At 43.9% G+C, this 20,122-nt stretch overlaps 1 protein-coding gene across 1 annotated transcript in view; it reads right to left on the bottom strand.

Moving 5' to 3' along the window:
* Positions 1-497: 497 nt before the first annotated feature.
* The window catches only part of Scin (scinderin), a 64,296-nt gene continuing 44,671 nt past the window's right edge, over positions 498-20,122 (bottom strand). Inside the window, exons 7-16 of the mRNA XM_075948031.1 lie at positions 19,739-19,827; positions 18,485-18,700; positions 16,392-16,513; positions 15,880-15,970; positions 13,728-13,898; positions 10,375-10,552; positions 10,016-10,137; positions 4,607-4,684; positions 2,181-2,241; positions 498-1,440 (exon numbers count right to left, since the gene is read on the bottom strand). Of these exons, the coding sequence (XP_075804146.1) occupies positions 1,313-1,440; positions 2,181-2,241; positions 4,607-4,684; positions 10,016-10,137; positions 10,375-10,552; positions 13,728-13,898; positions 15,880-15,970; positions 16,392-16,513; positions 18,485-18,700; positions 19,739-19,827 (1,256 nt within the window). The 3' untranslated portion in view covers positions 498-1,312. The remainder of the gene's footprint in view (positions 1,441-2,180; positions 2,242-4,606; positions 4,685-10,015; positions 10,138-10,374; positions 10,553-13,727; positions 13,899-15,879; positions 15,971-16,391; positions 16,514-18,484; positions 18,701-19,738; positions 19,828-20,122) is intronic.

Below are 20,122 nucleotides of genomic sequence, written 5' to 3'. Positions count from 1 at the left end.
TCCGGGCTCAGCCCTTGACTGGCCATGGCTGTCTATATCCATTCCCAGGCCACCCGTTTATGGTTTGTTGTTTGTGCGGTCTCTTGCCTGGTATCCTTTCTCCTCAAGAGCTTTGTGCTTGGCACTCCTTGCTGGGCCTGACCACCTGGTTTTGATTGGCTCTCTGCCCTCTGTTGATAAAATATCACCTGCCCAGCTAGGTCTTCTCAAACTATAGCGCTGCGCTCAGCGCTTCTCTGGCGAAGGCTGTCAGCTGTCTGTGTTTACCAGAGTTCTAGATTCTTTCCCAACTCCTGGCCTCTGGAGCCTGTGCTTTTTATGCAGTCGGTGATATGTAAAATATGTTATAATAATCTTACCATAGAAAAATCACTTGGCTACTAAATAATAATGTAAGAAATGTTAAATTCATATCTACTTATACATAAAAGTACTAAGCTACAAAATTAATAATTAGTAACTCATCTAATTTGACTAAAATGTCACAACACAAAACATTTTCCAAAAAGATGTATTTTAATGGTGAAAAAGCATTCGGTACATAGTTTTATTATATTAAACACATCCTATCAAATATGTAAAGTTCAACTGATAGGAGTACAGTTCACTTTATCATGAAGGGCTTGAGACTTCAGTTTCTAAAAAGGCTGAAGAAGCTTGTCTCAGAAAAGGACACTTGGGAGTGGATGGCATCCAAGCAGGGACATAAACCATCCTGCAAACAGAATGTCCAGAAGAAAAACACGCAGCAGCGCTGGAGCGCCCTCTAGTGTAGGAAGTCAAGTTTGAGAGTGAGAATTTCCTCAGAAATTCCCCTAAATGTTATTATAGTCTTTTACTTCTAGGTCTTATGAAAAGCAAAATGAGCTGGGAGGTGGCGCACACCTTTAATCCCAGCACTCAGGAGGCAGAGGCAGGTGGATCTCTGTGAATTCGAGGCCAGCCTGGTTTAAGAGCAAGTTCCAGGACAGGCCCCAAAGCTACAGAGAAACCCTGTCTCAAAAACAAACAAACAAGAAAAAAAAACAGTAAAACTGATCAAAAACAAATGTTTGCTTTAAGCTGTTTCAATATAGTAACACACAACAATTTCTTTAAGAAAAAAAAAGAAAGCAAAGAAGAGGAAAAAGAAGACCAAAGAACAAGGAGAAGAAGGGGGGGGGGGGGGCTCATACTAGTCATTTAAAAAAACATCCATTTGGCAGCGGCTTATCTTCTAAAACCAAACAACAAAAAGTAAACAAATCCCCAGTACAAAGTGGGGCGACTGCCCCATGCAGCTAGAAGATTAGCTGGCTTTATGAAACTTGGTTTACCACCTGCTGGAGTCCCAGCCCAAGAACCAGCCCGTGAATGTGGGCGGCTCATGGCCCTGCTTTATGATGACAATTGGTGTCCTCTTATCCCTTCCAGAAGGGTCTGTCTCAAGGTATGTTTTGGCTAAAAAGAGTTGAAAAGACAAAAGTTCAGTTAGTTTCAGTTAAATTGGAACAAATATACAATGAAAATTCTTTCATACAAGTAAAGGGTTACATTCTTCTTGCCCCCAAGTAGCCTACTACAAAAAATTTCCTAATACAAACAATGTTTCTCTCATAGGCTATAAAGAGTACAGTACATTATAAAGTCTCATTTTGACTGAAAGAATTCCAAAATTTATGAGATTATCCTTATGGGTATCCTTATCATTCAGTAAATAGAAAACTGTGTTTAAAAGGATACCAAAGCTTTTCAGAAATAATCATACTCTAAATTTCAGAAAAAATTACTCTAAGCTGGGCAGTGGTGGTACGTGCTTTTAACCCCAGCACTTGGGGGGCAGAGACAGGCAGATCTCTGTGAGTTTGAAGTCAGCCTGATCTACAGAGTGAGTTCCAGGACATGTTCCAAAAGCTAGAGAGAAACCCTGTCCTAAATAACCAATACATACACACATATACAAACATACATACACACATATACATGCATACATACATTCTAAATTAGGCAACAAAACATTTTTTTGTATCATGAAATTTTTCTCACTTTAAAAGATACTATTACTCAAGTTCTGACAGACAATTGGAGCTCTCCGATTTGATATGTACTTTTGGAAGACAGGCTAAGAAAGGATAGGGACAGGCAGCCTGGCTATGATAATCACGCTGGGTTACTGCTACAGTTGTGCCAGGACAGCTTACCAGACTTCATTGATTCCTTTTTCTCAACTTCATTAGCATCTTTGCCAATCCAAATGAAGATCTGAAAGACAGAAGGAAAGCCTGTGCTGTACAGGGGGTGCTGACTTGGCGCTTTGCCCACACTTCCCCCTTCACCTTTAGAGCCCCACACAGGAAGGGGGGGACCCAAGGAAGCTCATTGCTTCCTCAAGGCTCCATCTCACCAGGAGACCCTTGCATTTGCATTCAGCATCTCTGACTACAATTATATTTGAACGTGTTTGCACAAGCTATTCTAGTTACAAAGTGGGCTTGCTTGCTTTCACAAGATCAACAGCTTCTTCATGATTTTGCACCCATCTGCTGGGCCTGCATGGCTGTCTTCTCCATCCCAAGCTGCAGGTCTAAGCAACAAAGGACTGCATGTAAGGCCGGGGCCTCTTTCTGAATGTCCTCGGGAATCTGGGGCATCGATCTAGTGCTTCCTTCTAGTATAGTGCAATATAGACTCTGATGAAGTGCTATAATATTCAGTATTTAAATGTCAAAAGTTTAGAATTTTATTTAAAGTGTTACATGTATAATTGTATAAAATAAATATGTGAATATATAATCTGTATATATCCACTCCTTTGTCAAATGTGTAAGTTATTCTAATTCTGAAGCAGTTTCCTGAGTTACCTTACATTTAAAGTCACCTTACAGGCACTAGGCTGTAAGCAACTTTGGCCAAATTAAGTTTCCATTGTGTTCTAATTCACACACAATGTGTTAGAGCACATAGGACACCATGACAGCACAGTATCTTGAGTAAAAGGGATAATTTATAAAGAAATGGAATGCAGGACTGGGAGGATGTAGGACTGAATCCCCATTGTGGAATATTACTTTAACCAGGCAAAGATGTGTTCCGTTTGTTTCCACTGCCTTTATTGAATTATGTAAAGTTGTGCTGCTGTTTGGCCTTGCCTGCCTAAGGCACCTGATTGGTCTAATAAAAAGCTCAATGGCCAAGAGCTAGGCAGGAGAGGGATAGGCAGGACTGGTGGGCAGGGAGAAAAGAGAATGGGGAAAACAAAAGGGACACGCCTGGGGCCGGAAGCCAGGCAGCCACCAGCCACACAGACACTGGAAGAAGCAGGAAAGTAAGACATACAGAAGGAAAGAAATGTAAAAAGCCCTGAGATAAAAGATAGATAAAGAGAAATAGGTTAATTTAAGTTAAAAGAGCTAGCTAGAAAAAAAGCCCAAGATAGGTCAAGCATTAATGACTAATAAAAAGTCTCCATGTCATGATTAGGGAGCTGGTTGGTGGCCTAAAAGAAAAAGTCTGCTACAAAACCCCCAATTCGAGTATGCTCCTTGAAGACCCAAGGCTGAGGTGTGGTTTACTGAGTGACTTAGCTGCTAGTCACCAATCTGAAGGCTCAGGGTCCAGAGCACTCGCTCTTGCTGAGGATCTGAGTCTGATTCCCAGCACCCAACGTGGTGGCTCACAACCATCCATCACTTCAGTTCCTGGGCATCTGATGTCCTCTCGTGACCTCTGCAGGCAAAACACTCAAGTGCATAAAATAATAATTATTTTTTAATGTTTTAAATTTTAGATTTACTTTTATTATTTTTATGTGTACGAGTGTATTTCCTACAAATGTATGTCTGTGCACCAGATGTGTGCTAGGTGCCCAAGGAGTTGGTGAGTTGTCATGTGTGCTGGTAATCAAGTCCAGGCCTTTCACAATGACAAGTGCCCTTAACACTGAGCCAATCCAGCCCAAAATAAATAATTCTTAAAAGAGAGAGAAGAAGAGAGGGGGGGGAAGACCTGAAAACAAGGCTGTGGCAGATCTAGAACTCCTAGTCCAGTGTTTGACATATTGTTCTATATAATTTGGTTCTTAACATATGATTGTCCTTTTCACAGCTATTAATTTACGCAGAGATTTTAAAAGACCACCAGCTGTATATAGCTTATCCAGTCACTACTGATTTTCTCCTAAAGTAAGATCTTTGAAATAGTAACGCATTTTGCTGCTTCAATTCAAACCTATTCTGTGGCTGATTTCCGCGCTGTTCCTCCTCCCCTCCCCCCCCCGCCCAACAGGGATGGGTTCCTCAGGACATCTTGTCAAAATTCAGGAGAAATTCTCAACAATTCTGTCTCTCAGAGCATTGTGCATAATCATGAACTTACTAACTTGATGAGGGCACAGACGGCAGTGAGAATAGTTTACAAATAGGCGGCCGGCCGGAGCCTTTGGCCTAAAGCTGTACAGGTGGGCGCTGTAGAATTCTTCTCAGAGTGAGACATCACCGAACACCATGACATTCATCTTGAGCGCAGTCTAGGTCCCCAGGCCCACTTATTATCTGAATTAGCATTCCTCAAAGCAAGTGCTGTCCACTCTCAATCATAAGGACAGCCTCTCGTTGTGAGCAAAACATACCTGTTCCCACGCATCGAGCAACATGACGTCGTCTTCTGCTAAGTCATCCTGCGTGAACTCTCCAGGAACTTCTTCAATCTGAAATGTTTGGAGAATTTCATGACCAAACAATACAGCAAGAAAGTTTCTGATACACAGAAGACAAATGCTGTCTTGTACTTTTGGTGACAGGGAAACACTTGATTAGTCACATTTTCCTCAGTTTAGGGGAACAGATTTATCTATGTAATCAAGTATCACATATTGATGGTACAGTCTGGTCTGGGTAGTGCCTAATATAAATATAGCATTAGAACCCCTTTAGGATGTACATGAACTGTCCATGTGAGCACAGCTCCTCTTTAGGATGTACATGAACAGTCTGTGTGAGCACAGCTCCTCTTTAGGATGGACATGAACAGGTCACGTGAGCACAGCTCCTCTTTAGGATGGACATGAACTGTCCGTGTGAGCACAGCTCCTCTTTAGGATGGACATGAACTGTCCATGTGAGCACAGCTCCTCTTTAGGATGGACATGAACAGGTCACGTGAGCACAGCTCCTCTTTAGGATGGACATGAACTGTCCGTGTGAGCACAGCTCCTCTTTAGGATGGACATGAACTGTCCATGTGAGCACAGCTCCTCTTTAGGATGGACATGAACAGGTCACGTGAGCACAGCTCCTCTTTAGGATGGACATGAACAGGTCACGTGAGCACAGCTCCTCTTTAGGATGGACATGAACTGTCCGTGTGAGCACAGCTCCTCTTTAGGATGGACATGAACTGTCCATGTGAGCACAGCTCCTCTTTAGGATGGACATGAACAGGTCACGTGAGCACAGCTCCTCTTTAGGATGGACATGAACTGTCCGTGTGAGCACAGCTCCTCTTTAGGATGGACATGAACTGTCCATGTGAGCACAGCTCCTCTTTAGGATGGACATGAACAGGTCACGTGAGCACAGCTCCTCTTTAGGATGGACATGAACAGTCTGTGTGAGCACAGCTCCTCTTTAGGATGGACATGAACTGTCCATGTGAGCACAGCCCTCCTGGACTTGCAGTTCCCATGACAAAGGCTCCACAGATTTTGTTGCCTGCCTAGTCTCAATACATTTGATATAATTGTCTGTGTATGGAGTTACCTTTTATAAGTTATAGTTAAAGAGTCAGTAATTAATTTAATCAATTAACAAATTTAATAAGGCAGTATAATATATATGGAAATTTTCATTGTTTTTAGTTCTAATGGAATACATTTTGCTTTTTTAAAAATGATTAAATGATAAAGTTACTGCAGTATCAAAGTGAGTAAACACATGTTAATCTGTGGTTCAGTGTCTTAGAGAATTCTGCAATTCTCCCTAATTATTAGGAAAATATGACAGTTTAGGTTTTGGTCCCCAATTCCATGTACCTTCCATCTGAGCAGTCAGTCACATGCATTGAACTGACCTTGGCCTCTGCCAGTCCATATTAACAAATGTGACTTAGCAGTACTTTCCTGTGCTGCTGACTATCACAGGAAAATAGTATAGAGAAGCTAACCAGGTGGCCTTGCCTTCTAATGTGTTTGTTGTGCCCTGAGGAGATTCTGAAATCCTTAAGATAACAACAAAAAAGCAAAAGCAAAACAAACCAGAAGCAACCTAACATGTTTAGAGAGGAATCAATTGCTTTATATTGTCTTTTTGTTTTAAAGATTATTAATAATTGTGTGTGTGTGTGTGTGTGTGTGTGTGTGTGTGTGTGTGTGTGTGTGTCGGGGGTGTGTGTACATATGGCCCTAGGAAGTCAAAAGAGCGTATCTTGGATTCTCTGGAGCTGGAGTTATATGTGGTTGTGATCTAACTGCTGAGAGTTCTGGGATTGAACTTGGGTCCTCTACAAGTGCAGTAAGTGCTTTTAACCACTGAGCCACCTCTCCAATCCCATACTGTCTTCTTATAGAATATTTATCAATCATCTAATCATTAAAAAAAACTTAAGTCAGAAGAACAATATTAGGGCACCCACATTTGTAAAAGAAATATTGCTAAAGCTTAAATTATACATCAAATCACATACAATAATAGTGGAAGACTTCAATACCCACTAACACCAGTGAACAGGTCTGTCAGACAGATAATAACAGAGAAATGAGGAAAGTAACAGATGTTATGACTCAAACTGACCTAACAGAAATCTGCAGAAGGTTTTTACCCAACCACAATATACCATCTCAATATCTCATGGAATCGTCTCCAAAACTGATCATATACTAGGTCACAAAGCAATTCTCAACAGAAAACTGAAATAACACCCCATATCCTATTAAACCACTAGGGGTTAGAGCTGGATATCAACAAAAACAGAAACAACAGAAAGCATACAAACTCATGAATATTGCACAATTCCCTAAGGAATGACTCGTGGGTCAAGGCAGAAATAATAAAGAAATTAAAGACTTTGAATATTTTAATGAACATGAATGCATAATCAACAGAATACAAGATATGGAAGAGAGAATCTCAGGTGTTAAAGACATGAAAGAGGAAACATTAAATCCAACAAATTAAAACAGAGTCTCCAGGAAATCTGGAACACCATAAAAAGATCAAACCTAAGAATAAGAGGGATGGAAGAAGAAGAATATCAGCTCAAAGGCACAGAAAATAAATTCTCCAAAATCAAAGAAGTAAACTTTCCCAATCTAAAGAAGGATGGATATGCCTATGAAAGTAGCTTACAGAACACCAAATAGATTGGACCAAAAAAAAAAGTCCCCTCACCATAAAATAATCATCAGCACTAAACTTAGAGGATAAAAAAATATTAAGAGCTACAAAGGAAAAAAGCCAAGTAACATATAAAGGCAGGCCTATCAGAGTGACACCCAGCTTCTCAAGGGAGACTCTGAAAGCCAGAAGGCCTTTTTGCATACACTAAGAGACCACAGATGCCAGCCCAGACTACTATACCTAACAAAACTTTCAGTAACCACAGATGGAGAAAAAAAGATATTCCATGACAAAACCAGATTTAAACAATAACTGTCCACAAATCCAGGCCTACAGAAAGTACTAGAAGGAAAACTCCAACCCAAGGAAGTTAGCCATACCCACAAAAACACAGGGAATAGATAATCTCACATCAGCAAATACCAAAAAAGGGAAACACACACTACCACCACCAACAACAACAAAACCAATAAATAAATAATTAACAGGAATATCCCTTAATACTAATGGACTCAATTCGCTGATTAAAAAAAAAACCCTCAGGCTAACAGAATAGATATGAAAGCAGAATCCGTCCTTTTGCTGCATACAAGAAAAACACCTGAACTTCAAAAACAGACAACACCCTTTACAATAAATATTACCTTTTACAATATTCACAAATAATATCAAATCTTGGGGAACCTCGGAGTAAAGGTTAAGAAAATATTTTCCAATCAGACAGAAGAAACATACTGATGTACCTATCCTTATATCTAAGAAAATAGGCTAAATTTAACAAAAATTAATCAAAAGAGATAGAGAAGGCCATTTCATATTCATCTCAGGAAAAATCTATCAAGATGAAGTCTCAGTTCTGAACATCTATACCCCAAATACAAGGGCACCCACATTTGTAAAAGAAACATTACTAAAGCTTAAATCACACATCAAACCCCAAACACTAATAGTGGGAGGCTTTAACACCCCAATCTCACCAATAGACAGGTCTTTCAGACAGAAAATTAACAGAGAAGTAAGGAAAGTAACAGATGTTATAACTCAAGTGGGCTTCATAGACATCTAGAGAATATTTCATCCAAACACAAAAGAATATGCCTTCTCAGCACCTCACAAAACCTTCTCTAGAACTGACCATTTACTTGGTCTCGAAGCAAATCTCAACTCATACAAAAAATTGGAATACCCTCCCTTATTGGATCACTATGGCTTAAACTTAGGATTCCACAACAACACTAAGTATATGAAGCCCACAAGCTCATGGAAACTGAACAACGCTCAGCTGAATCACCAGTAAGTCAAGGGTGAAAAGAATCCCTCCTTTAAGTTCACATCAAAGTCTAGCAGGTCAGAGATGGTCAAACTTTTCTGATGAAGTGGAGGTGAGTGGCTATAGCCTAGAGTGAAATTTCACAACCCAGTATAGAGTCATGTACTGTTATGGACTGCATGTTTGTGTTCAGTGTCAGGAGGCAGAGGCTGATGGGAGGTAATGAGGTTTAGTTGAGGTCACGAGGATAGGCCCAGTAACAGGAGCAGTGTACTAAGAAGAGACAGATTCAGCTCACCGGGCCACGTGATAATGCAGGAGGGCCCTCCCAGGCAACAGATATGCTGGTGCCTTGGCTTGGACCTCTCTGACTGTAGAAAATGAGAAAGCCATGCCTGCCATTGAAACACCCCAATCTACCACACTTGTGTTAAAACAACTTACACCAAGACTTTGTGGTGCACAATTTCCTCCCAGATGAAACATTCCACCCGGGAGGGAAGCTCATTAGCACTCAGGGAGTAATGTTCTAAAGGGAGGTAAAACAGTCCATCTTGCATTGAGCTCATGAAGTAAAACACTGAACAACTTCAGAAAGTACCTAAAACTGATTAGACACATCAGGTGTCTTCCTCCCAGAACATGCCTAAACAGCAAGGACTGCTGAGAGACAAGACAGGTAAGATGCGCGGAAGAGACTTTCTCCAGCCCACTGAGCTGCCTACAAGCCCTGCCCTGCCGTGTGCTCCAGGTTTCCAGCTTTCGTGAGCTGTCGTCCATGCAGGAGTTGGCGCTGATGCTGTAGCTGTCTTTGAATCACTTCTGCTCCTATAAGTATGACTAGCAAAACTCAGTGGTTCACCAAATTGGACTTGTGGTTTCCTTACTTTGGACTGTCACTGGTTCCCTATCTGGGGTGAGGAGACATTTGTTCCTGTCACACAATAGACGTCCCTAGTCTTCTAAGTTTACTTTTGATTGCCTGGATTTCAAAGGACTATAAAACAAAGCATTCCCGTGGATGTCAGTTAATTTTCAGGGGACCACAAAGCTCTCTGTGACTTTTTTCATTCAGTCAACCTGGAGAAAACTTCTATTCCTCTATGAAACTACCTGGAAATCTTACACTTGGTCCCCCAGGAAAGTATCTAACTTCTAAATGAGCAGATCCAGTCACCCACAGTTCACAAAGAAACACCAAAGGCTGATACGGGAACAAAGTAGCTATTTTTAAGGGCATTTTGTTATCTATTACTTTACAGTTTTCTAGATGTTTCTGCATTGGTCATATCATTGGGCCTTAAGCTATCCTGTACAGAGTGAAGACTGTCACCCACAGTTGAAGCTCACCTAGGACTCACAGGGTCACAGCGGGAAGTTCTGGGAGCCAGCACAGAAGACCTAGCGTTAGGCTCTGTCTATTCAAGACACTTACAATGAATCTCCCGGTCTTGTTGGAGCAGCCGTAAAGCCGAGGTGGATGGTCTTCAGCCCGGGTTTCCAGCAATGGTGAGGTCTGGTAGTCTCCTCTCCCTCCAAGAGCGTTCCAGAACTCCTCTGTGGAATGCACAATGAGTGAGCCGATGTATATTCAGGAGCGCGTGCCTGGTATGATTTTACCTGAATGGCAATATTGTCTCACCCTAATGTATTATACCAGATGCCATCAACACTTTTGCAATTAAAGGAGGCATCCTTGCACAACTCTAACACTACAAAAAATGACTACTTATTGACTGAGGTCAATTAAGCACACTGAATAAGAAAGCGGCAACTCTAACCCACTGCACACACCTGGTTCTTCGCCTTCCTGAATCCTTGCGGTTTTGCACTTGAGGACATCAGTCACATACTCCGCTCCTTTCTCCTCCTCCTGACTAGCCCCTTTTCCGATCCAGGTGAAGCCATTGTTTCGTGGCAGTTTCAGGACAAAAACGTCATTGGAATTCAATGAGTTTGCATCAACGTCAACCTAGAGCATGAGAGAAAAATAACACAAGGATTCAAATGAACTATGGAGGTTATCAGAGCCTTCTGCTGAAACCCAGGAAACCAGTTCAGGACAGAGGTGCATTAGAGGCCTGGAACACTGGAGGAAGGACACCTTGGTCCTGGTCACATGATGCTCAGCTGCCTTCAGGCGGTAGAGCAAAGTTTAAAAATTTGGCAGAGTGTGGTATCCCAAGCTTTTAATCCCAGCACTCAAGAGGCATAAGCAGGCAGAGTCTCTGTGAATTCAAGGCCAGGCTGGAATGCACAGACATCCCAGAGCAGCAAAGCTTACATAGAGATACCCTGCCTCAAAATTAATTAATTAAAAATAAATAAATAAAATAGTCATCAGTCAAAAATTGAGGGTTTTGGTCAAACATGATAGTTCTCTCCTATAATTCCCGCACTCTAAGGGCTGAAGCAGAAGAATCATGAAAAGTCTAGCCTAAGCTACACAGAAGACGCTGTCTCAAAAGCAAGGCAAGGGGGCAGAGAGTCAGTTGAGTGGTTAAGCACACACTGCTCTTTTGGAGGACTTGAGTTGGATCACGAGCACCCACAACGGGCAGCTCCCAACTGGTATAATCCAGCTCCAGGATATCCAACACCCTCTTCTGGTTACCAATCATGGTAGGCAAACATGGAAGACAAACCTGGTAGATTTTCACATAGACACACACACAAACTAAAGATTAAAACCAACCCAACTGAGGACTTGACAAAGTAATGAAAAATAATATTCAGAGATACCACAGGGGGCAAGATACATGTGACACCTGAACAGAGGGTGCAACTTCAAATGCTAAGCAAAGAAAAGCTGGTCCCTTTTTTCCCCACTGAAAAGAGGGACCCCCAAGCCCATAGAACAGGGAGGACAAAGCGATAGTTTCAGGAGCACTAGGGTCGTTCTCTAACTCAGATAAATGCTGGCTCAAATTATAGGTCTGTGTAGGGGATGAAAAGCAGCCCTAGCGCACACCTTCCCTGTAAGCAGAAGATGAAGACAATGCCCCAGGTCTCCCAAGAGCAATTTGGATTCCTGTGCCCACAGATGAGGGAGCTCAGATGGGTAAGACACTGTCCAGTGGGTGTGGCCTACAGAAATATCAGGCAGGGCCAAGACCCCTGCAGTCTCTGGCCTGGCCATGATCACCAGCATTCTAGGATGGGCTTGGATCTACGACTCTGTGGCTTGGTGACATTGTGACCACGTCTGTGAGACCTGGTCTGAACACACAATCACATAACTAGGCGGGATTCTCTAAGTCCTGTGGAGCTGAGTGCCATATGACTCCCAGGGAGACCAGGAACAAGCAGTCAGCCAGACTGAGACAGAGCAAACCAGGAGTGATGAGGGAAGCAGGAGTGTGGACAACCGAGACTACAGCCGGGAGCATGTCAAGAAGGCTGGGGTGAGACACTGGACCGATGTCGCTACTCGGCCCACCTCACTGGACCGTCCAGATCAACTCCTCTGCTGCAGGAGAGATGGGTCTTGCCAGTTTGTGACAACCTGACCTAGAGAGAAAAGCTACAGGAAAGGATGGCTGCTGGAATTTAAAAGACAAGCTTTGGGGATTGGCAGCATTCCAGCAAGCATAATTATCCTCTTTCAGCAGGAACGAGGCCTCCTGGACCAAGCTGAAGGAAATCACCATCAGGGGAGTTGGTGGAGAATGCTAGCCACCAGGTCTGGATTTCCTATCTATATGTTTCCTTTTGAATGCAGAAGAAACAGCCAGAAATACGAAGAAAGGTGACAAGAAGCCAGTGCCCAGAGTGGTGTGAGCCTGGGGAGGGAGAACTCTTTCCTGTTTAGGAAGCATCAGCTTTCCAGGAGACAAGACAGAGATCACATAAAATCACCGTGACTGATGTATGGGCGGAACTGGAGGGTAAAGGCTGATTCAGGACGCTGCAAGGAGAAGGGGGAAATTGTTGAATGCAGTTGATGATGTCTCCCAAAGAAACACCAACTACGGAAGGGACCATGAGTCTTACAGTGGAACATAGTGCTCGTCTCCATAGCATTTCAATGATAGTATTTGTGCTGCCAAAGCAAGCTCAAGTGGAACAGTATGATTGGCTCTTCCATCTAAAATCAAATGAGTGTCTACGGAGAAAGAATCCACTGTCAATAGAATGGATTTAAAAAAATAGTTATGATTGAAAACATGAGAATCTGAGCCCAGAATCCTGTAAGTGAGATCAATATGGAGGCCAAATTTAAATGATTGACCACATAAGATCACCTTGACCTGGAACACTTAAGCGCCTAGAGGTCAGGCAGAGTAAACCCCAGGAGAACCGCTCTGGAGGGGTGGCTAGGTTTCGGAGGAACGTTCAGGAGCCGCGTGGACACAGCCACGTCATCAGAAAACTATGTACAAGGAGGAGACTGTTGGAAGAAAAGGAGACAGAAGGAAAGTGGCAGAGCCTGTGGCTGAAGCCATCACAATGAGAAGGGAAGCAGGACCAGCTTCTCAGAATATGACTACAGAAGAGGGCTGTGGGGGAGAGACTACAGGGGGAGGGGCTGCCTTGGTGGGAGGTGGGAGCCCCATAATAAGAAGAGAAATGAGGGGGGCCTGAGTGGGCTAGAACACTGTCCTGCCTTCCCCATCCAGGGGTCCTAGTGAATGGAGCCTGAGAGGAATCAGTTTCCACTGCAGAGGGTTGGTGGAGGCAGTCCTCAGAGGACAGCCAGAGATGAGGCAGGAGGAGTCTCAGAGATGTTGCAGTAGACTGAGGAAAGATGGGCTGGATTTTCAGAGCTCACTGAGTGACTCGTGAAAAGTGAAAGGGTTTAGAGACAGCTCCAGATCTGGGGAGACACGGAGCCACGGAGCCGTGGGAGAAAGCTGGACTTCAACGGTGGCTCGAATTCAGACTGTGATGGATACTCCAGTGTGGCCAGATTTTCTTGCTCAAAGGGCTCCTAGATATCCCCAGGTTTCATGGCCATTGACCATGCCTCACGGTCCTCCTACCCCGAGATAGAGCTCTAGCTGCTTCCTGCCCCTTGCTGCCACAGTTTTCCTGCCTGTGATATTCTCACACTGCTGACGTAAAGGGCATTTGTTTGCCAGTGTGTAGAGGCCAGGCATGTTGGCAAGTGCACACCCGGTGCACATTCACAGAGCACGTAGCCTTACCTCCACAATTCTGGTGATAGATGCCAGGTTCCTCCGGACTTGAAAGAGCCGAGTAGGGGGAGCCGGCGCCTGCCCCTCTTTCTTGGATGTCCCATTCTTATAAATGATGAGCGGTTTGTCTTTGAATAAACTCAGCAGGTGAGCAGGCTCTTTGCCTTGAGAGACGCGGACCTGGGTGCACAGGGCAGGGGAGCAGAAATTATAACGAAGAGCCTCCAGAAGCTAGGCAAATGGGAACTTAGGGGCATCCCCAACTATAGGCGCCCGGGAAACACTGAAAATAACTGACGTCATAGGTGTGGTTCAACAAGCCCACATCCAAATGGGTGAGCAGCTACTTATGAAGCATCTTCTGGTGTGGTTGCTCAGTTTGGAAAGTGCAGGACGGAGCACTGAAATCCACTAATATGTCATATAACCGGCAATCGCCAGCACGAGGAAGGGGGCACTGGCTACAGTCCCTGCTTTCCTCCAAAGAGAACTAGAGAGGGCAAACGGTGGGCTAAATTGTGTAATAATTGTGTAAATATTGCCAAGTTACTCTACCAAAAACACTTGCAAGAGCAAGGCCGACCTCCACCTATTCGAGAACCATTCCTGTGAAGTCCTGCCATCTAGTGAGTCAATAAGAAATTAGCATTCCGTCAGCCGTAGGATTCAGCGGGCTCATTCCTGGAAGCTTGTGAGTTGTGTGGCATCTTCTGTACTGAGAAATCTCGAAGCACAATGTGTAGTGCAAACATTTTGAATCGTTTGTGAGAAACAGCTGTAAGCTCAGCTACACAACGGAGGTGATATCCTCCCCGACTATAAATATTGTATATTCCCGTGAATGAAATACTTGGTTAGGAATGGAGCTGCATGCATCTAAAGATTCCAGCAACCTTGTTAATCAGTTTTTTATAAACATGGCTGGTGTGCCCCTTTACACACGAGTCAGCTTGTTTGTGTGTCTATTAACTCATGCCAAGATGGAAAGAAATCAGCTAAAGACCAAGTTCAGCCTCCATGTCAGCACCTTATGCCTTAAGGCATCTGAATCGTCTCTCTGCTTAATTTGACACTTGAAAAATCAAACCACATATTTACAAAGGTTTGAAAAACAAAACACTAACCAAAAGCCCTTTTTTGTTGTTTTATTTTTGAGACAAAGTTTTTCTGTGTATCCCTTTACCTATCATAGAGAAAAATCAAAACAAAACCACCTTTTATGCCATACAGAACCTGAGTTCGCCTGACATCATACATGAGGTAGCTAAGCAGCCACATCCTTGTGACAAGAACACTTCACGATGCTGAATCAGAACCGTCAAAATCAGGCCACTGGGAACTGTCTAGGAGATGTTTTTCCCAGCTCATGGAAACAAATGGAATCCCCCCCCAAACCCACCAGAGAATACAGACAGGTGGTAAGGTAAGCAACAGGGCTATAGAGAGAGAGGAAGTAGAAGAGAAAGACAGAGAGAGAGATGTCCAGCTAAAACAAGCATGTGCAGATGACGAGAGAAGACAGACACACTGCAGGTAGAGAGGAAGGGACGAGAGCATGCATTCTTCTCCTTGCCTTTTTCAGGACCCAGAGGTTGCCTAGCTTCTTTCCTGGGTCCCTCTTTCCCCTAAACCAGCAATTCTCCGAAGAGTCTCCATCAGACTGCATCCTTCTCACACTGCAGTCTCAGCAATTGACTCCTAAGGACCCTGATGAGTGTTTTGCCTCATGCAGTAATCCCGGGCCATCTCCCTAACATGAGGCCAGATGTTGAGCGATTATGAATCTGTCTTCGATTTTAATTCTCCTTTGCTTTGTAGCATAACATCTTCACAGGGTCTCAGGATTAGGATGTGCACATACAAACACATAATTCTGTCTATTATTACTGTTCGTTCATAACTGGAAATGTCAAGTGATTGTAACATATGGGGGTGTCTCTATGCCTTCTTGGTCTCTGAAATTATTAGTTTGTTGATGTCTTTATTTTGCGTTTGGTGAATCTGAATCTGAGATCATTAGCGCGTTATTTAATATTTGAATTTCAAAATAAAAAGAAATCGACATAAAAGTTTCAAAATCCCTTAGAATGTGGGAACTGAGCCTCCCTTCGGAAGTGGAAACTCTGCCATCGCGTGAGATGGGAAGGTAAAGTACACCAACCTGCACAGCCTGTCCTCCCAGGGACCGATCCAACTGCACAGTCAGGAATGCAGACATGGTCAGCTCATCTCGTGTAGCTTTTGCTCCTTGCCTAGAGGAATGAAGCAAATCACACTGGCTTGTAGTTAACTTCCAACACCCTCTTACGTTCTTACACCACTCCAAAAAGAGACCTAAGGTACTGTAAAATATCGAAATGAAGCAAACGGTGCAACTCGACCAGAACAATTAAAGCTACTGGCGTATTGTTACCTCCTAATCCTGGATTGCCCTGTGGACGTCTAGAGATATGTGCAGTGGGTACTTTCATATCCATTTGAAAGAAACATGGCCTTAGCCCCTTGAATGACTTTACTGAGTAATCATGTCTGCCTAACCCCTGTTATTTTGGGAAATAACATCCCTGTGGTACCCATGATCTGAGTACTAGCTGCCTGCTGTAGTCAGGGGTGCATCACCTAATACTACATTTGTAGCATGCCCCGTGGCACTTGAGCTCTGGAGAGACCCACCATGTGTAGATGATCTGGCCCCTGGGGTAAGTGTAGAGGATAATGTAGCAATCGCCGCCAAAGAACTCGCCGTGGGAGTGTGGGTCGATCTGGACTCTCCCACTGCTCTCCACGCGCCAGATCTGAAAAAGGCAAATGAAACAGAGACCTAAAATACTACTCATAAGCTATAAAGAGCTCCCACCTCAGACTCAGTATCAAGCAATGCTTGTAATTTTTCTAACCAGTTTATAATCAAGTGAAAACAAGGTTAATGAATTTGACAACTTCTTGACTTTGAAAATCTTCTGTTTCTTGTGCTTCCTCCTCAATATTTAGCCAGTTCTGAGAATTTTGTTGTTGATGGTTTTGCTTTTAAATCGTCTTGTCATTCTCCTTTGAGACGGGATTTCCCTATATGTTCCAGGCTGATTTTGAACCCATGATTCTTCTGTCTTAGCCTGGTAAGTGCTAAGATTATGGGCATGTGCCACCATGTCCAGTAGTTCTGAGACTGTTGGTCTGTGTGTGTGTGTGAGAGAGAGAGAGCACACATGTGTATCTTTAAATTCATGAAAATAATATGGTACTACTACAGTAAAAACTGCAGTGCAGTTCAGAAATGGGCTTCAACTTTAGAGTAAAATATTTCTCCATCATTTGTGAGTGTCCAGTGACAAGAGGCCACATTGTGCACCTGCATAGGGCACAGTTCCTCCCACACGAGTGCCGGAAAGGAGCAGGGCAGTACTGGCTTTGGAATGTGGAGTAAGCAATCAGGAAGAACAGGAAAGGCATCTAGGGACCTGCATCCCTGAGCCATCCCTCTAGAGAGCAGAGGGCTCAGCAACACAGCCTTGCCAACCCCAAGAGCCTACACAGAGCCTCCAGGGTGTAGCATCCCCAGTGTGGCCTAAGAGGCCTTCTCAGAGAAGCTGTGGCACAGCTGAGACTTCTCTGTAGGCGCAGTGGGTGCTGGGAGCTTCGTCCATTCAAGGGCATTCTAGCCAAGCTGCCTGTGCCAAACTCCAGAGAGGACACCCAGGCAGGAGAGGTTGCAACCAGGAAGTTGATTTCCTTTGGTGGTGGCATCAGAACATCTATGATCTTGTCATTTCCCACTCCCAACACCTGTGCAGCTTAGTGTCACACTTCAGTTCTCTGAAAGGAGGAAAATTTAATCCCTAAATTTATCAGCATCTGTCGTTCAAGCATTGTGATGAGACCTGGGCATGCAGATATGAAGGCGCTAACTCGTGTCCTCAAGAAGCTGAGGAGGGGCCAGGAGAAACCTGTTAGGAAATAGCAGTTCCATGGCGCTTATGAGAGGAATTCTGTGGAAAGTATCATCTCCAAGCACGGAGAAAGGCCGTGGAGGCAGAGCTGTTGTTGGATGGAGTTGCTAGGAAACAGTAGTTCATGGAGGAGTGGGATGCTTCAGATGAGGATGACCAAGACGAGCGTGAGGAGGCCAAGGCTCAAATCCTGAAGGTCGCAGAAAGGAGAAAGGCCTTCAATAAGGCCAGGGGGCCATGAAGATATTTTAGAGGAGAGATGTATCATCCAGTGCTCATTGAGTTGGATCCCTGGAGAGTGGACTGAGTTTGAAGAGATTTGATCTTAAAACAGCTGAGAATTTTAGCAATTAAAGTGTCGATCAATACAATCAAGTCGAGCGCTCAGAAGAGATCTGCTTGTAGTTCATTTTGTTTCATGAATGCTTCCAACAGGTAGAGGGAGAAAAAAAAACGATGGTGCATTCTGAGTCCAACCTTGTACAACCCCAGACATGGACTTTCTGGTAGAAAAAGCTGTCGCCCCCACCACCACCTGAACGTCAGTGTACACCTATGCAAACACGACTGGCGTCCAGCAACAGCTCTCTGGCTGTGGCTCCCACCGCTCAGTGCACAGTCTTGGACCACCTGCCTTACTAAGTAAAATTCACCCTTTAAAAATGTTCAAAGATTGCCAAAGCTATGTTCCCCCTCCCAGACACTGCCATAAAGAGGCCTGAAAAAAAACACAAACAGAAAGAGACAGACAGATGCGAAAATACCTCCACCGGCCTGATAAAAACACAAACAGAAAGACATAGACAGACGTGAAAATACCTCCACCGTGCCAGAGCCGTCGTCCACCATGTTATGCTGGGCTGCCATCTGCGGGGAACTGTGCAGTTTGGATGCATCGAATGGAATCTGCTGTACATGAGCCACTTTCTCTGTGACGTAGACCTTCCCAAAGCCATCGCTCTGGTCCCTATCTTTCCAGTCCTTAAAGAACTGTTTGAAAATTGGCGTTTCTCCGCCTTCAGGAAGAACCTGAATCTGCAATTCAAAATAATAGTCAAGGGAAAATAAGAGACAGAGAAAAATATCTACGGCAGGAGAAAGAAGGAAGCAATGAAAATGCCGTCCTTGTTTCTGTGACTACACTCGTAACCCTGTAAGTCTGTGCAACTATAGTCACCCAACCTAGGGTTTTCTCACGACGACCGTTCAGCTGCTGAACCTGAGTGACAGACGAGAGGAAGGTTACCCGTGTTACCAAAGCACAAATGTTTGTTCACGTTAGGTTCTCAAAGAGTTGACCAGGAAGAAATGATCTCACTGTATGATTTGTGCCAGGGTAAATATGGAGAAAAGGAGTAGCTAGCTAGTGGACATCTGAGCTGATCTGGAGGAAACCAAACCTGATGAGATGTGACCCAAGTCCTCACAATGGTCTAAGGAACGGCTAATGGTCTTTATGGAAGTTATTATTTTTTTTTCTTGAGACAGTTTTGTGCAACTCAAGTTGGTCTCAAACTCTCTCTGTTGCTGAGAATGGTCTTGAAAGTGATCTCCACGCTCGCACCTCCTGAGGGCTGGGATTACAGATGTGCACCACCACACAGCCAGTGTCAGGCAGCAATGGAACTGGAGTCCAGGCTTTCACACGCTGGGCATACTCTCTCCCAACCACATCTCCTGCTCTGGGTAGCTTTACCATCTGATCACCACTGTCTGCATAATGCTCCTCACAAAAAGACCGCTGGGGACATGACACAAGGCAACACATGCTCAAGTGGAGAAGGACTACAGACATACACACACAGACACACACACACACGCACACACACACACAGACACACACACACGCACACACACACAGACACACGCACACACACACGCACACACACACAGACACACACACGCACACACACACGCAGACATACATGCACACACTCACATGCACACGCGGGCACACACGCATGCACACTTATGCACACACACTGCTTTGAAACAAACTTTCCACGAGCTTTGTGGCAACCACATGCCTCTCAAGTTTTAAAGAGTTTTCTGGTGATTTCTTCCCACACATACTTGAGTATTGGTAGAATAATTCATTTTCTGTAGAAACTCCTCGGCTGTCTTCATTGCAGTCTTCCTCTCCTGCGGGTTAGCATTTTTACCTAAAATAAAAATAATAAATAAATAAAGAGATATAATTACAGACGGGGACTACACTACCCTGTACATGGCCATACCACCCCGAACACGCCCAATCTCATCTGACCTCAGAATCCAAGCAGGGCCAGGCTTGTTTCTCTCAGATGGGAATACACTATATGATTAAGAAATACTTACATACCAAAAATACCCGTAGTTATCATTTAATTTATGTATAGCAATGGGAGAATGGTGACATTCCCTGGCGTATTAAATACATTTAATATCACAGTAATTGATGGCATACTTAACTTCTGT

This window comes from Microtus pennsylvanicus, chromosome 14, assembly GCF_037038515.1.
Source record: "Microtus pennsylvanicus isolate mMicPen1 chromosome 14, mMicPen1.hap1, whole genome shotgun sequence".
Taxonomy (NCBI): domain Eukaryota; kingdom Metazoa; phylum Chordata; class Mammalia; order Rodentia; family Cricetidae; genus Microtus; species Microtus pennsylvanicus.
The sequence above is the reverse complement of the archived record's forward strand: the minus strand, read 5'-3'. Positions and strand labels throughout refer to the sequence as shown.